This window comes from Mycteria americana, chromosome 15 (assembly GCF_035582795.1).
Source record: "Mycteria americana isolate JAX WOST 10 ecotype Jacksonville Zoo and Gardens chromosome 15, USCA_MyAme_1.0, whole genome shotgun sequence".
NCBI lineage: Eukaryota > Metazoa > Chordata > Aves > Ciconiiformes > Ciconiidae > Mycteria > Mycteria americana.
In genome coordinates, this window is record NC_134379.1 from 12,884,080 (window position 1) to 12,897,028 (window position 12,949).

Sequence of the window (12,949 nt, forward strand, 5' to 3'; positions counted from 1 at the left end):
GACGACACCCAAACGCCAATGCTCTTCCAACCATCTGGAGTTAGATATATCTTAATCCAGCCCAAGGTGCTTCCAGATAAATTCAAAACACACTGGGGCGTTTCCCAAAGAGATCTGTGGGATGGATCCTAAGGCTTTGAAAGCATCCCACAGATACAAGGAATTCAAAGGGTGAGCTAACCCCTTGCATTATGTTGCTGATACTCTTGAAACAAATGCTTAAGCGGGAGATCTGGGTCATCTGCCAGATTCGGTCAGTCCTCAGTGGGTGAGGCCAAAAGTGTAGCACCTCCCCTGGTCACTCCTGGACCTCATATGCTGTGTCATTCCAGACAGTGGGAGGCAGGGAGGGACACAGCTTGGTCCCAGCTCACATGTACTCAACCTTCAGTTCTTGGGAGGTTATTGGCACCATCAAGTGGTGCCAGACCCATAAAAGTGTGTAAGAACAGGCCCAGATTGGCTTTGAGCCAGTCCTTAAGGAAGTATGTGACCCTAAATCCTCCTCTGTTGAACTCTCCACTGGTGCCATCCTAGCTTTCCTGCTCTCTGCAGCGTTCCTTGTCCTATTTTTCGTGCTCAGCTCTTTCTTTTCTCCGTACCCACCTCCCATTTCTATCTTCAAATGCTGCCTGATCTCCCTTAGGCTTTACCTGCAGCCCCATCTCTTGCTTCCAGGCATTTCAAGCTTTGTAGGTACAGGGTCTGCACTACAGCCTCGATGCCTTGTCACAAAGAGCAGGTGGCAGGCCTGGCTCTGAAATAAGGTTTGTGGGTGGCTTGCTGGATCATCTTCTAAACTCAGAAGTTGTCTGGGTCCCTTGTGCTTACCTGTTTAGGATACTCAGTCCCTTTCCTCCCAGCCCGTAAGTGCTGGTCCATGCTGGGGAATCACAGGTTAATAAGCTATCAGGGTTTAAGAGCCCTGAGGTTACACAGGTCTAACTTTCCTGGGGGGAAACAAGCAGAGTCGGTTTCCTTCTTCAGTTTCCCTCTCAAAATGATTTACTCTTCCCAAATTACTCATCTATTGGAATAGAGGGTGCCAGAAGAGACCTGAACCAGTAAAATTAAAACAGGTTGAATTCATAGTGTAGCTTATTACAGATCTAACCCTTCTCTCTGGCATCAACCAGCAGCAACAAGGGCCTGTTTCACATGCCAAGGGTCATTATTCCAGCCCCAGCCTGGGTCCTCCCAGAAACCATGGGGAAATTCAGGTAACCTTCAGGGCTTGGAGAGCTGATCTGTCACTTGCAGATGTGAAGGGTTTGGCTTAGCTAATGGTGTTTTATTGAGGACAAGTAAGAGAGAGGAAATTGGCTGATAAACAGGGTAAGATATACAACAAATCTGCCCTTATTTCAACGCTCTCCTGTTTTACTGGTGAGGAAACTGTGACACCAGTTTGACCTGCCATGTCCCAGGCTTTGTCACAGACCACACAGGGTAACCAGGTCCTGTCTGCTCTGCTGCTGAGCAGGCAGCACGAGCTGCTCCTGCTTGCTGCCCTGCAGCTTGCTGCTGCTCAGCTTTCCTTTCTTCTTTCCACTGGTGCTGGGTTCAGCAGAGGGTGACTGTTCCCCTGGACACAGCAGTCTGGCCCAGATGCTCAAGGCTGTAAGCTTTTTTCCTGTGGTTCATGACACCTTTTTTTTTTTTTTTTTTTTTTTTTTTTAACAGAAATGCCTTTCAAATGTGATAAAAACAACCCATATAAAATAGACATGTTTCAGGCTTGCTTGCCCGTCAGACCTTTCCATTTGTTTCCACTTCTCTCTGCCAGAGATCCAACAGAGCTTCCTCTTGCATTGGCTCTGACTTTGGGTCCGCAGAGCAGGATCTGTTGCCTTAGGTGAGGATTGATTTGGTAGTTTTGGCACTCAGCTGATCCATGAGCTGCTATTCTTTGTAGTCTCTCAAGACTTGGAAAATTCAGTTGTTGATGATTAAGCCAATTTTATTTCAGCGGGAATCCACGTTAACTATCTAGCCATGACTTTGTGTTGGCTGCTTCTGTGTAGTGACAGACTGCCTCCTGCCCTGCTGCCTCCCCACTTCACCGGGATACCTGCCCTGGGTGATTCTGGCTTAGCACTCTTGAACTATGTGCAGTCCTGGCTCCTGCTTGTGCTTTGCAATCCAGATCTATCTAAACAGCTTCCAAATATGAAGGGCTTGTTTGCCCCCTTTTAAAAGCAGTGCATTTACCCTGCTCATAACCAAGCTTGTATTAGTTAACTACATTTAAGCATGGTTATTGATTACCGAGGAGAGACAGAACCTGACCCCACTGAGTTTTTGGCTCTGTCACAGCCATCACAGTATCCCTACCTATGGGCAGAACACCTGATGGGTGAGGCAGAAGGAAGACCTCCTCCTGTAAAACATACATATTCTAAGGGCCATCCCTGAGCTGGAATGAACTCTCAGTGATATAGTCATGCCTGGGGCTTTCCAAACTCCAGTGACATACTCCATAGAGTTTAGGAACTTGCTTGTTAAAGTGTGTTGTTGGTATATGCAACACAAACGGAAGCACCTTTGCTGCTGCTGTTTGGGATGAGGGGAGTGGGGGATATGCAAAAAATCACTGAAGGCAAAAGATGCCTGGCAGCCTCTAGAGAAGTATTGTTTGAATCTTCTGAAAGACAGCATAGCAAAACAGACTTCCATCAAATTTTCCAGTTCCAGCTTGAGACCTAACGCATCAGGGAGCATGCATATGCACCATGGTGTCACAGCAGAGCTTTGGACTTGTATTTAAGTTAGTTCCAATCTCAACAGAAGCTTCTCCAGCATGATCATGAGTGATTTTTAAATCGCTTGTAACTTCTTGGATTTGATGTTTTCACCTTGTCTGTTCTTCACACTTCCCTTCTCCCTGCTGCTATGCCAAAGGCCTGAGAATAAGGACAATTTATTTTCCAAATTGAACTGGGAAAGATGGATCATTTTGAATTATTTCTGAGTAAATCTTAAAATGCTGGCACCTGAAAAAGGTGAAGCAGTTTAACTTTCAAATTGACAACATTTGGGGATTAGACTAAGCAATAAAAAATGCAGCACAAAGAGGATTATCCAAGAAGTTATGATCACAAGCTAGGGTCCTGAACCACTCATGCTCACCAACTTAGAGCAGTTGCTTTAATGCTGCAGCTGTCGAATATTTTTGCATCAGTAATATGCAGTTTCTGTCAAAGACTGATTGTAAAGCACCTTCAGAAAGTGTTTGATTCTAATTTCATGTATTTATTTCTGCCTGTATTATGCACCCGTGACGGTTCTTTTCTTCAGAGAATGAGGAAGAGAAGAGTCCAGTGATAGATATGAATGATACATAGAGAGAGAGAGAGCAACCATGTAAGTTTGTATGAGAAGATCTCTTCAATCTCCCACCCAGCCTAGCATATTAAAGGGTCCTCCTATTGCACCTGCAGTTTACTCCTTTTCTTGCTTGTAGTTTGACAGGCTGGTCTGGGCTCTGCTAGCAAGCCCAGCTTCAAATCCTCTGGTGGCAGAACTTTACCTGCCAGATTGGTTCTGTATTAAAGACAAGCCGTGATCTGGTCAGCACATGAAGTGCAATTGTTTGGAACAATTATCTGGTGGTTTTGGGAACTGTGATGGGACTCTGCTGGATATTCATGTTTCAAAAAGACTTGCTTTGTAATTCAGCCTGGCCATTCTACCACTGTTCAAGCATGTCAACAACCAAAGCTTCATTTAGCCTATGCAGGATATTGCTTAGGCTGAGCATGCCCCATATTCAGCCTGTGTTTTTTTTCTTCTTGATTTTACTCCTTCCTGAGTATAGTCCTGAAAAAACCCTGCACACCATCAACTTAAGAAAGTAGTAACTTTTAGTCCCTAAAACCAACCTTGTGTGGATAATTGTTCTGTCTCACAGCACTTAAAGAAAAAATTCTGGGGCTGGGGGGTGAGACCTCTGTTTTGGGGGGCAGTGGGAGAAGATCTGTGTTTTTCTTAATTTCAAGCATTGTTTTCCTGAAATTGTGCAAATCAATAATACCTGAGACAGCACTGAAAACTGCCTCATGAAAACTAATATGATTCTTCTGTTTATCAGCCCTAATAGCTTCTATCAGGATTTTGACAAGCAGTTTTTCCTTCATGTTTGTCTTGGGGAAGAAACCCTAATTTTAGTATCATTTGTCTCTTACCAGATGAATCTGTGAACTGGTTCTGTTGCTTTTCTGCCATATAGAGACCTCTGAGAGTATCTGCACATGCTTGTGTGTGTGAGTGCCTCTGTGTGTGGAAATCTGCCTGGGCATCGTATACCACAGCTGGGAATCAGCAGGACTTTCAGCCGCAAAGACAGGAAACTGCTAGTCACTTCCTTTTAACTGTTTGATATTTGATAATGACATTGAAACTGTGGTATCCTTATTACAGTAAATAATTGTGACACTTGTCAGTCGGCCTAGGTACCTGCCTCTCATTTTGCATGCAGTCTTCAACACATAGCTCTACAGGAGAAATTGTATAAGGTTTGTTGGGCCACTTCAGATCTGCCCTAAAACTGTCCCACCTTTGCCAAAAAATGGTTTCCAGTGGTGCATGGGCACCAAGCCTCCGCTGCCCTGGCTGCACAGGGGCCTTTACATCGTTCCCCCATCCTTTGGGGCTGCTGAGCCAGGCAGCCCAAGGCCTGAGCTTCATAGGGGAGACCACTCACTGCATGTTGGTGAGACCCCTTCTGATGTTAGCCCAATGCTTTTGTGCATTTTATCCAAGGATTCTTCGTTGCACAAGGCATAAATAGTTTCTGGAGCAGAACCCAGGGATTCTTTTTGTACACAGCTAACCCAGTAGGCTACCAAGTTAGCCCTCATCTGGCTTACTTTTTCTCTTTGCCTTCATAAATCTTGCATTACTAGCTGAAAATGGTTCATCTAGATTCATTCAGATTTATTTCCAGACTTCTCAGACCTACTAGCACTTGGGCCATCAACACCAAGGGTTGTACCTTGCATGTACGTGCTGCCAGGAGATATAAAGATTGCAGTTCATGCTGCAGCATTAGTTGGAGGAGTGGATCTTGCAGGCAGAGCGCAGCTTTCACAAGGGCCAGGCTGTGAAGCCTTCTCTAGCATGTCCTTGGCAGTAGCTGGCCTTTCAACACAGTGCTGCATATCTGGAGAGTCACAGAAGTGCTTCTGAAAGTGTGTGGAACAAGATTGCCAGGTGAAAATAGAGTGTGAGTTCAGGAAAACTCAGCCACTGTATTGTTTACTGTAATGAAAAGAGATGGAGAGGAGTTACTTCTCTGTCCCTGTGACCAGAGACCTTTGTTCAGGTAAGAGAGAGTCTGATGGCACTGTCACTTGGGACAGTTTAAAGTGATTGCTACAAGACAGTAGTTGACTCTCAACTTTCTGAGGTTGGAGGGGTCATATGTTCACACCAAGACAGAGCTCTCTAAAAGTCCTGTACTCCTGTCTGCTCAGGACTGACTTGATAGGTATTGCACGTACTGAGTCTGACTCTAGAGAAGAGGTCTCTGCTCATCTCGTACCAGAAGTGCTTTCCTCCTGCAGCAGAGTGAAGCGACGGGAATACAGCAGCGTAGCTTCAACCTGTGAGGGGAGGAGAGGTCACAGCCGCTTTTTGTGCTCTTTGTCACACAGGAGGTGGGATGCTGAAACAGCAGTAGGGTGATAGAGCAGTGCTGCTTTTGCTTTTGACCCCAGGAAACTTTAAATAAACTAACTCACAGCCCATAAAGTGTGGCTGTGCTATAGCTATGGCAGTAATGTTATGTCTGTGCATCTGCTTGATTCAGTAGCTTTCCTCAGGCGCAGTGTGGGACCAGGACCAAAGCACATCCACTCCTGCCAGAGAACTGCAAGCAACTGCTGTGATGCTCACACATTTCCTGTGCAGGGCTAATGTCTCTGCTCTTCAGTAATTCTTCCACCCCAGGCAGAGCATCCTGCTGCCGGTTTCACTAACTCATCTTCCCTGTCGGAGCTGTGGCTGCTTACAGACCCTTAAGGGACATGCACTCAACTCTCCCTGACTTAGTGGGACCCAAGCAGAGAGATGATGAGGGCATGATGTTTCCATGTGGGCATGATGTTTCCATGTTTCCACAGCTCCAGCCACTGTTACATTGTGTTTTGGGTAATGCCAAGATAGGATGTACAGCTGGGAGCTTGGAAGATGGTGGTTTGTGAAAGCTGTGTGGAAGATAAGGCAGTGGGACAAGTGCTGTCCTAGGCCTCAGAAACCCAGAGCCTCTTCCCTGGTGAACTTTGAAGCTTCTTGGAAAAGCTTACCCTGCCAGATCAGAAATGGTCACTGTCCAGACACCTAAGCCCAGCAAGAGGAGATCATGGAAAGAAGGCTGCTGCTGGGAACTGACCTGCCATTAGCATTTTGTGAAGAGGAAACTGAGCCCAGGACTAGGGCACTTTCTGATTTCTAAAACCCTTTCCAAAAGGAGCAGCATACAGTGCATCATTTGGGACTGTGGATCCCAGCTAACATTCTCAAATGCTCAGGTGACTTAGGAACACATATCAGTTGCTGTGTGCCACTTGATCCAAGACTTTTCCATGTCCTGCTCCATCATAAACGTTTTCTCCATTATTGGTGCCACTGCAGAGCATCAGACTTTGCTTTCTGCTCCTCCTGCGACTCGATCTGATGGATGCTGAGCAGCCTTGCAAGACTCTGAATTTCTCTTCTTACTAGGTCACTGTTGCAGAAGCCTCCTAGCTTAGCCAGCCTCCTTGAACTTCTGAAGGTCTTGCAGAGCCCTTGTTCTTATGAAGTTGTTTTTTTTTCTTAATGTTCTGCCTTCTGTTCCAGAGTGTGCTGGGAGCCCACCAGGCTCCCCCAGCCCAGGCAGCCAGCAGGCATACGTGGATGCATCAGTATCTATCCATCCCTGCTCTCAGGAGGTGCTTCATTTACAGCGTCTTCAGCTGTGAAGCAGCATCTTTCACCAAGTCCTCAGTGGGGCTTTTCTGCTGTCCTGTTCTTAGCCCAAAGTTAAGGATTTTCAGAATGTCTGAGCTCAGGCAGGGTCTGGGTAGTGGGTACAAAAAAGTTTAAATCCACTGGAAACTTCCTAACTGCATCTGGAACTGCATAGAGGAGCTGAGCCTTGCAGGGTGAGGGACAGACTGGCGGGGAGAAGGCAGGGTTCTCTGTCTGAGGTTTATGTTGGCGTGATGTCCTTCATCAGCTCTAACTTCTGCTTTTTTCTTTTGTTTTCTCTTTTTCCCACTCAGTTAAATCCAGATGTTGATCAGAGCGACTCCTCACCAACTCCTCCTACTCTACCACCTTCCTGCCTTGTCGTGGGCGAGCAGTGTCCAGAGCAGGCATCGCTGGCCGTTCTCAAATGCGGTGACGTACCTGGTCAGAGTAAAAAGAAGAGAGGCTTCTTCTTCAAAGGAAAAAAGCTCTTCAAAAAACTTGGGTCCAGTAAGAAAAATTAACAAGGGATTTATTGTCCTGTAAAGACTGCCTGTGCAGTCCACACAGGGACTGAAAATTCAGGAGAAGCCCTCTGCAATAAGCTGATTAGAGTATTTTCATAGGGAAAAAGTGTATGTTGAATAGAGAAAACTCTTCAGTGGATCTGTGAGCTGTGGTCTCTGCTGAGAGCCCAGCCGTGGATGCCCACCCAGCATGGGCAGTGGCTCTGAATACAGTGTCATGGCACTGGGGTGTGTGAGGCCTCAGCTCTAGGATACAGCTACCTCCACAGTAGTGTGTCCTGCTCCATGCAGCCCTCAATGCACCGGTTCCCTGTAAATATTTTAATTTAAAAATTATATTCTGGCTGTAAGTTAGCTAAATGGCTTTTCCCAGCAAAGCCCCAGCCCCTTAGGAAGAGATCCCTTGTACTGCGCACCCTGGTATTTCTCTGGTCCAAAAGAGGTTGTGTCAACTCCTTCACTTCCTGCAAAGAAAATTTGCACTTTTCTGTTCCCATGAATCCCCTTTGCTGTCCCTGGGCTGACGAGTGAGTTATTTGTACTGTAAACCTGTAAATATGCAGCTGTGCCTAGGAGCATCCCACACTGCCTCAGTCACGTTTCAGCACGAGGATTCCCATGGAGGAAGGAGCGATACCCTGAAGCGGGTCGATACTTCTGCCTATAGGGTGGGCTGCTGTAAGCTGCTCTTGGCTGGTTCACCTTGACCACACACTGGCTGGGGACTCCGCCTTATTTATTTATTTATTTATTTATTTATTTATTTATTTATCTATCTATCGTCTGCCTCTTTCACAGTTTTATTTGGCTGTTTCACTGGGCTGCTCCTGAGTTGGAGCATTTAGAGAGCAGAGCTGGGGATGGAGAGTTTGCAGCTATTTTCATATGAGATGATGTGTTCCTTGAGTTAAGACACATCCCTTTCTAAGCCACGGAGAGTTTTGTACTACATGGTTTCTATCCTTTTCAGTGTTTCTTTCTTTGCATGTTTCAGTGGGGTACTTGTTTTGAGAAGGACAGTTATGTGAGGTACGTGAATGATGCCAGCACAGTGTCCACGAGTGTTGGTGATACGGTATGTTTTTATTTAATATCAAATTTTATTATAATAAAATCTATTTTCACAAAAATACATTTTCCTTAAAAAAGCAAAAGATTCAGTGATGCTTCTTGGGGGGGGGGGGGGAGGGGCAGAGGAGAAAATTATAGTAATCACGCACACCTTGAGGATGCTCCGCAGCACTTCATATAGGAGCCCGCCTTTCCTGTGATCATGGTGTGAGCTACCTTCTCTGGGAGTGAAAAGTCTTTGCCTCTCCTGTTTCAGAGACCTAATCCTGAAGGAGAAAGCACCGAGGTGCAGTTACACGGTGTTATACTGTGCCAGAGTGCAGTTATACCGTGTCCAGGCCTCAGCTGGACATGCACATAGCCCTGCTGCACTGCCTGGGTGGCTTCATGCAGCATTAGTCCCTGATCTGGGCACTGGACCCCTTCACTGTGGGTGGAACTGAGCATGGGGGGACCTGCACAGCCAGATTTCTTCCTGCAGTTCTGTTCTCTGCTCTTCGGTGTTACCTGTTTGTGGGTGCTCCTGGATATGAAGTGAAGGGCATGGGGCTGAAGCAGCTGTCCTGATACTAACACCTTCTGCAGAGGGATTGCAGGTCAGCAGGGAGGGTTGGTGGGCTTGAGGCTGCCAGGAGCACTGGGGCCATACAGCTACACTCACGCTTCCCTGTTGCGTCGATGTAGCAGAGCAGTGAAAGCAGCAGCGGGTATGGTGGCTACCTCCAGACCACAGTGTTTCATTCCCTGATGATTTCATTTTTAGAATAGAGCAAAAATTAAGAGGTCAGTGATGGGTTTTGCTAGAAGTACAGCTTTTACTTTTAAAGTTTCAGATGCTTTGGTGTTTTCCATTTTTTAATTGGCTCCTCCACAGCGAGCCACCTTCAAGCCAGGCTGGGAGCACATACCTATGGAGAAGTTCTGCTGTCCCTTGCAGATGTTGGCTTGTTTTCATGCTGTGCTGACAGGGCAGGTTGGCTGGGTTAGACCAACTCTCCACAGTTACTGTGTCTTCTGGCACAGCCACTGCTGTGCTCGGGTGATAGACTGACACAATAAATCTGCTTTGTCAGAACAAATGGCCCCAGTAGAGACCATCCCCACCACAACAATCTTGTAGGTGGAATCCACAGTCCACTTTCAGGCCTCCTAAACATCTGATGCAACTTCCAGAGAGTCCAGGTGCGGCTTGTGCCAGCAGTGACTGGTCCTGTCCAGCCAGCAGGACTTGTCCAAGTACCACCAGCAGCTGCTCAGAGGTTGTTGCAAGGGTCTTCTCCCATGTTTCTTACCCAAGAGAGTAACAGCCTACTGCTAGGAGCTCTGAACCAGTGCTGTGCCTAGAGAAGAGGCTTTGCTCCCTCTGTGTCTACCAGTTTGGGGTTGTTCTGGGGACTGCTGCCCTGTGCAAAAGTCTAAATGTGTATTATCAAAAATGCCATTATTATTGGTGTTGATTTTTGTAGTGCCACCATGGCAGACACATGAGTCTTGGGCTACTCAATGTCCAGTCCTCCTGTGTGGACCTGCTGTAGCTGCTCAGTTCTGCAGGGCCTCAACCCTGTGTGGTCTCTCTGATCTGGCAAGAGAGGGGTGGAGATGCTGGAGACAGACTGAGCTTTCCTCCAGTCTTGCTAAGAGTTGCAGTTTTTCTGCCTGTTTGCGTAGAAGACATCTGGAACTGAGCAAAGGTGCTGTCTGCGGCATCTGACCCCAAGAAAGGAAAAAAAGGTGGTTTTCCCCTCTCATCCTGCTGGAACAGTTTAGCTGAATGATATTCTTTATGTTTCAATATACTTTGGCTAAAAGAGGGAAAAATAAGGAAACCCCAAAAGCTCTGAGGTCAGACCACAGGTCTTGGCTCTGCACCTTGCTCTTACGACTCTGAGTAGTTGATACCTCATAGTCCCATCAGTGGAAATGTGGGCACTTGAAACTGCGATCTGCGGTGTTACGTGGGGCTCTGTCAAGGCCACTGGTGTGTAAATGTTGGGTCAGTTGTGTGGAGTGGCAGTTCTGTACCTTGGTCCTCTGGGAATTCAGCCAAGGTGGTGAAAGTCAGTGTGGGCTTTTCTGGGGATTTTGCAGGAGAGACTTCGTTAGGAAGCTGCTGCACCTTAGAGAGAAATTTTTCAGGAGGATCTTGATATTGCAGTGAACCACTGTCTCCTGTGGCAGACAGGAGTCAGGGCAAGGACAGGCTGAAAGTTTTGAAGTAATAAAGTTGCTGCAGCTGTGAGTGCTGGAAGGAGTTTCCATGACTTCTGAAGCAGACTTAAGCTATGAAAGTCATCAGCGACCCAGTAATTTATCTTCAGCTTGCCCTGCCAGGGAGGAAGTTGATTGCTGTTATAACCGAATTTACCAGCGGGAGTTTCCTAAATGAGTTGTTTAAAGTCTTTTGAAAGAAACTGTCTGTCGTAGCTTTTATCAGTTCATGAGGGGATGAACTAAAGAGCAAAACCTTAAGGAACAAAAGAAGCGGCTGTAACGTTTTGGGGTCTGCCCAGAGCTGGAGGCTGTGTCTGCAGCCGGTGCCTGCAGGATGGCTCCCTCGCTCCCGTGCTTCCTTCCTCCCTCAGCTGAGCCCTTGTGACCAGAAGGTGCATGTTGCCTCTCTGCTCCCCAGGCGTGTGCTGGGCTGCCTCCTGGCAAATTTTACTGTGATCGACACAGATTCATCGTTTAGCAAAGTCACCGTAATTCAGTTGGTTCCCCAACACCAGGCAGGCTTTACAGCAAAGCTGAGAGAATTCTTCTTGAGAAAGGTTTAAGACCTTCAGGCTTTGGTAGCTAAACGCAAAAGGCTACAAGAAACAAAAAAAATAAGGTAAAATGCAAATATAATGTAGATGTTCTGCTTTGCACCTTCTGCCTTTAATTGCTGTGCTGTATCCCAGGTGTTGATGGCACGTCTCTGCTCTGATGCGCTATTGCTTGCATAGACATATTCTTGTTTCCTTACTCCAGAGGAGCTGCACATGGTCTCTCCTTTGCTGCTGAAGGTGGTGAGCACGAGGGTTTGGCACTTGCTTTGATGCTCAGCAGAAGGCTCACCCAGATACATGGCCTTTCCCATACACCGTTTTCTGGGAGCAGGGTCGCGGTCTCCGGGGAAAGTGAACATTCAAGAGCCAAAGCATCTCTCAAAACCTCCCACTTTCATTTTTTCTGAAGCAGTTTTGGGAGCAATTAAGTAAGTTCCTAATTGTGAAATGTAATTATCAGCACAGATATGCACGAACTATCTCACTAGCCTTTGAAAAATCCTTATCCTCTTCTAACCAGTGAGCTGCGTGATACAGCAGAGGAAGCGCACAGATAACGGCTTCGAAAATCTGCCAGCTCTGCCCCTTTGCACAAGAGCAGTGCTGTGCTTGCCGTTGTGCAGGCAGCTGCTGGTGGTGGCAGCTCAGGCAGGTACTTTGCTTCTGTCTCAAATACGCTGAGCTCACAGGATCACAGAAAGGTGTGGGGTGGGGGCACCTTCTGAGTCTCTGGTCCCCACCTGCCCACAGCAGGGTTACCTTGAAGGCCAGGGGAGGTTGCTCAGGGTCTTGTGCAAGTGAGCGCTGTCTCCAAGGATGCAGATCCCACCCCTTTTCTGGGCCCCGTCCCAGCACTGGGCCACTCTCATGGGTGTTTTTCTTACATCTAATGGGAATTTCCTTTGCAGCACCACATGCCCATTGCCTCTTGTCCTTTCACTGTGCGCTTTGGAAACGACTCTATCTGCTCTCTATCTGCTCTGTAGCCCTCCCATGAGACAGTTGCAGCCAACAGGGAGGTTCCCCTGAGCCTTCTCCCCTCCAGGCTGACCAAACCCAGCTTTCTCGTGTGTCCTGTGCTCTAGGTGACCTCCCTCCAGTTTGTCAAAACCTGTCTCAGGACCTGTGCTCCAGGTGCAGCCTCACTCCTGACTCACTGCAAGGTTTGCAATTTGCTTTGCAGATTTTCTTTAAAGCACTGAAGGACCAAGACAGTGTGTCAAAAGGTACGGCTCTGCTTCGGGGACGGGGACACCTGCAGAGTCGCTGCTAGAGGCACTGTACAACCACTGCAGTTCCTGGAGTGCCCCATGCAGGGAAGAGTTCAGCTGATAGACGTGCATTTAACCTACCCGGGGGAACACTGGCAGAGACTTTGGTCCTCTCACTCTGTGCTGCTAAACCAAGGAGTTTATCTTACAGAAGGAAAAACACAATTGCAATGCATAATTAGTTAGGAGCGAGCTGAGGAGCAGTGCTGGTGAGCAGCTCCTTTGCTTCTCTGTACACCAGCTTGTTCAAGCACATCATTCGCCTGATCCAGCAGTATCCCACTGCCCTGCCTTATCGGCACAGCTGTAACAGGGCAAGGATTTCTCCATCAGCTAGATTTGCACTCAGAGAGGGAGAGGG

At 47.3% G+C, this 12,949-nt stretch overlaps 1 protein-coding gene across 7 annotated transcripts in view; it reads left to right on the forward strand.

Moving 5' to 3' along the window:
* TSPOAP1 (TSPO associated protein 1) overlaps positions 1 to 8,612 on the forward strand; it is a 50,320-nt gene extending 41,708 nt beyond the window's left edge. For 6 of the 7 annotated variants that reach the window (XM_075517829.1, XM_075517823.1, XM_075517824.1 and 3 more), the window contains one exon: positions 7,266 to 8,612. In XM_075517829.1, the coding sequence (XP_075373944.1) occupies positions 7,266 to 7,475 (210 nt within the window). In that variant the 3' untranslated portion in view covers positions 7,476 to 8,612. Of the gene's footprint in view, positions 1 to 3,297; positions 3,364 to 7,265 lie in introns of all 7 variants that reach the window. The other variant, XM_075517827.1, reaches the window with a different exon arrangement.
* The last annotated feature ends 4,337 nt before the right edge of the window (positions 8,613 to 12,949 follow it).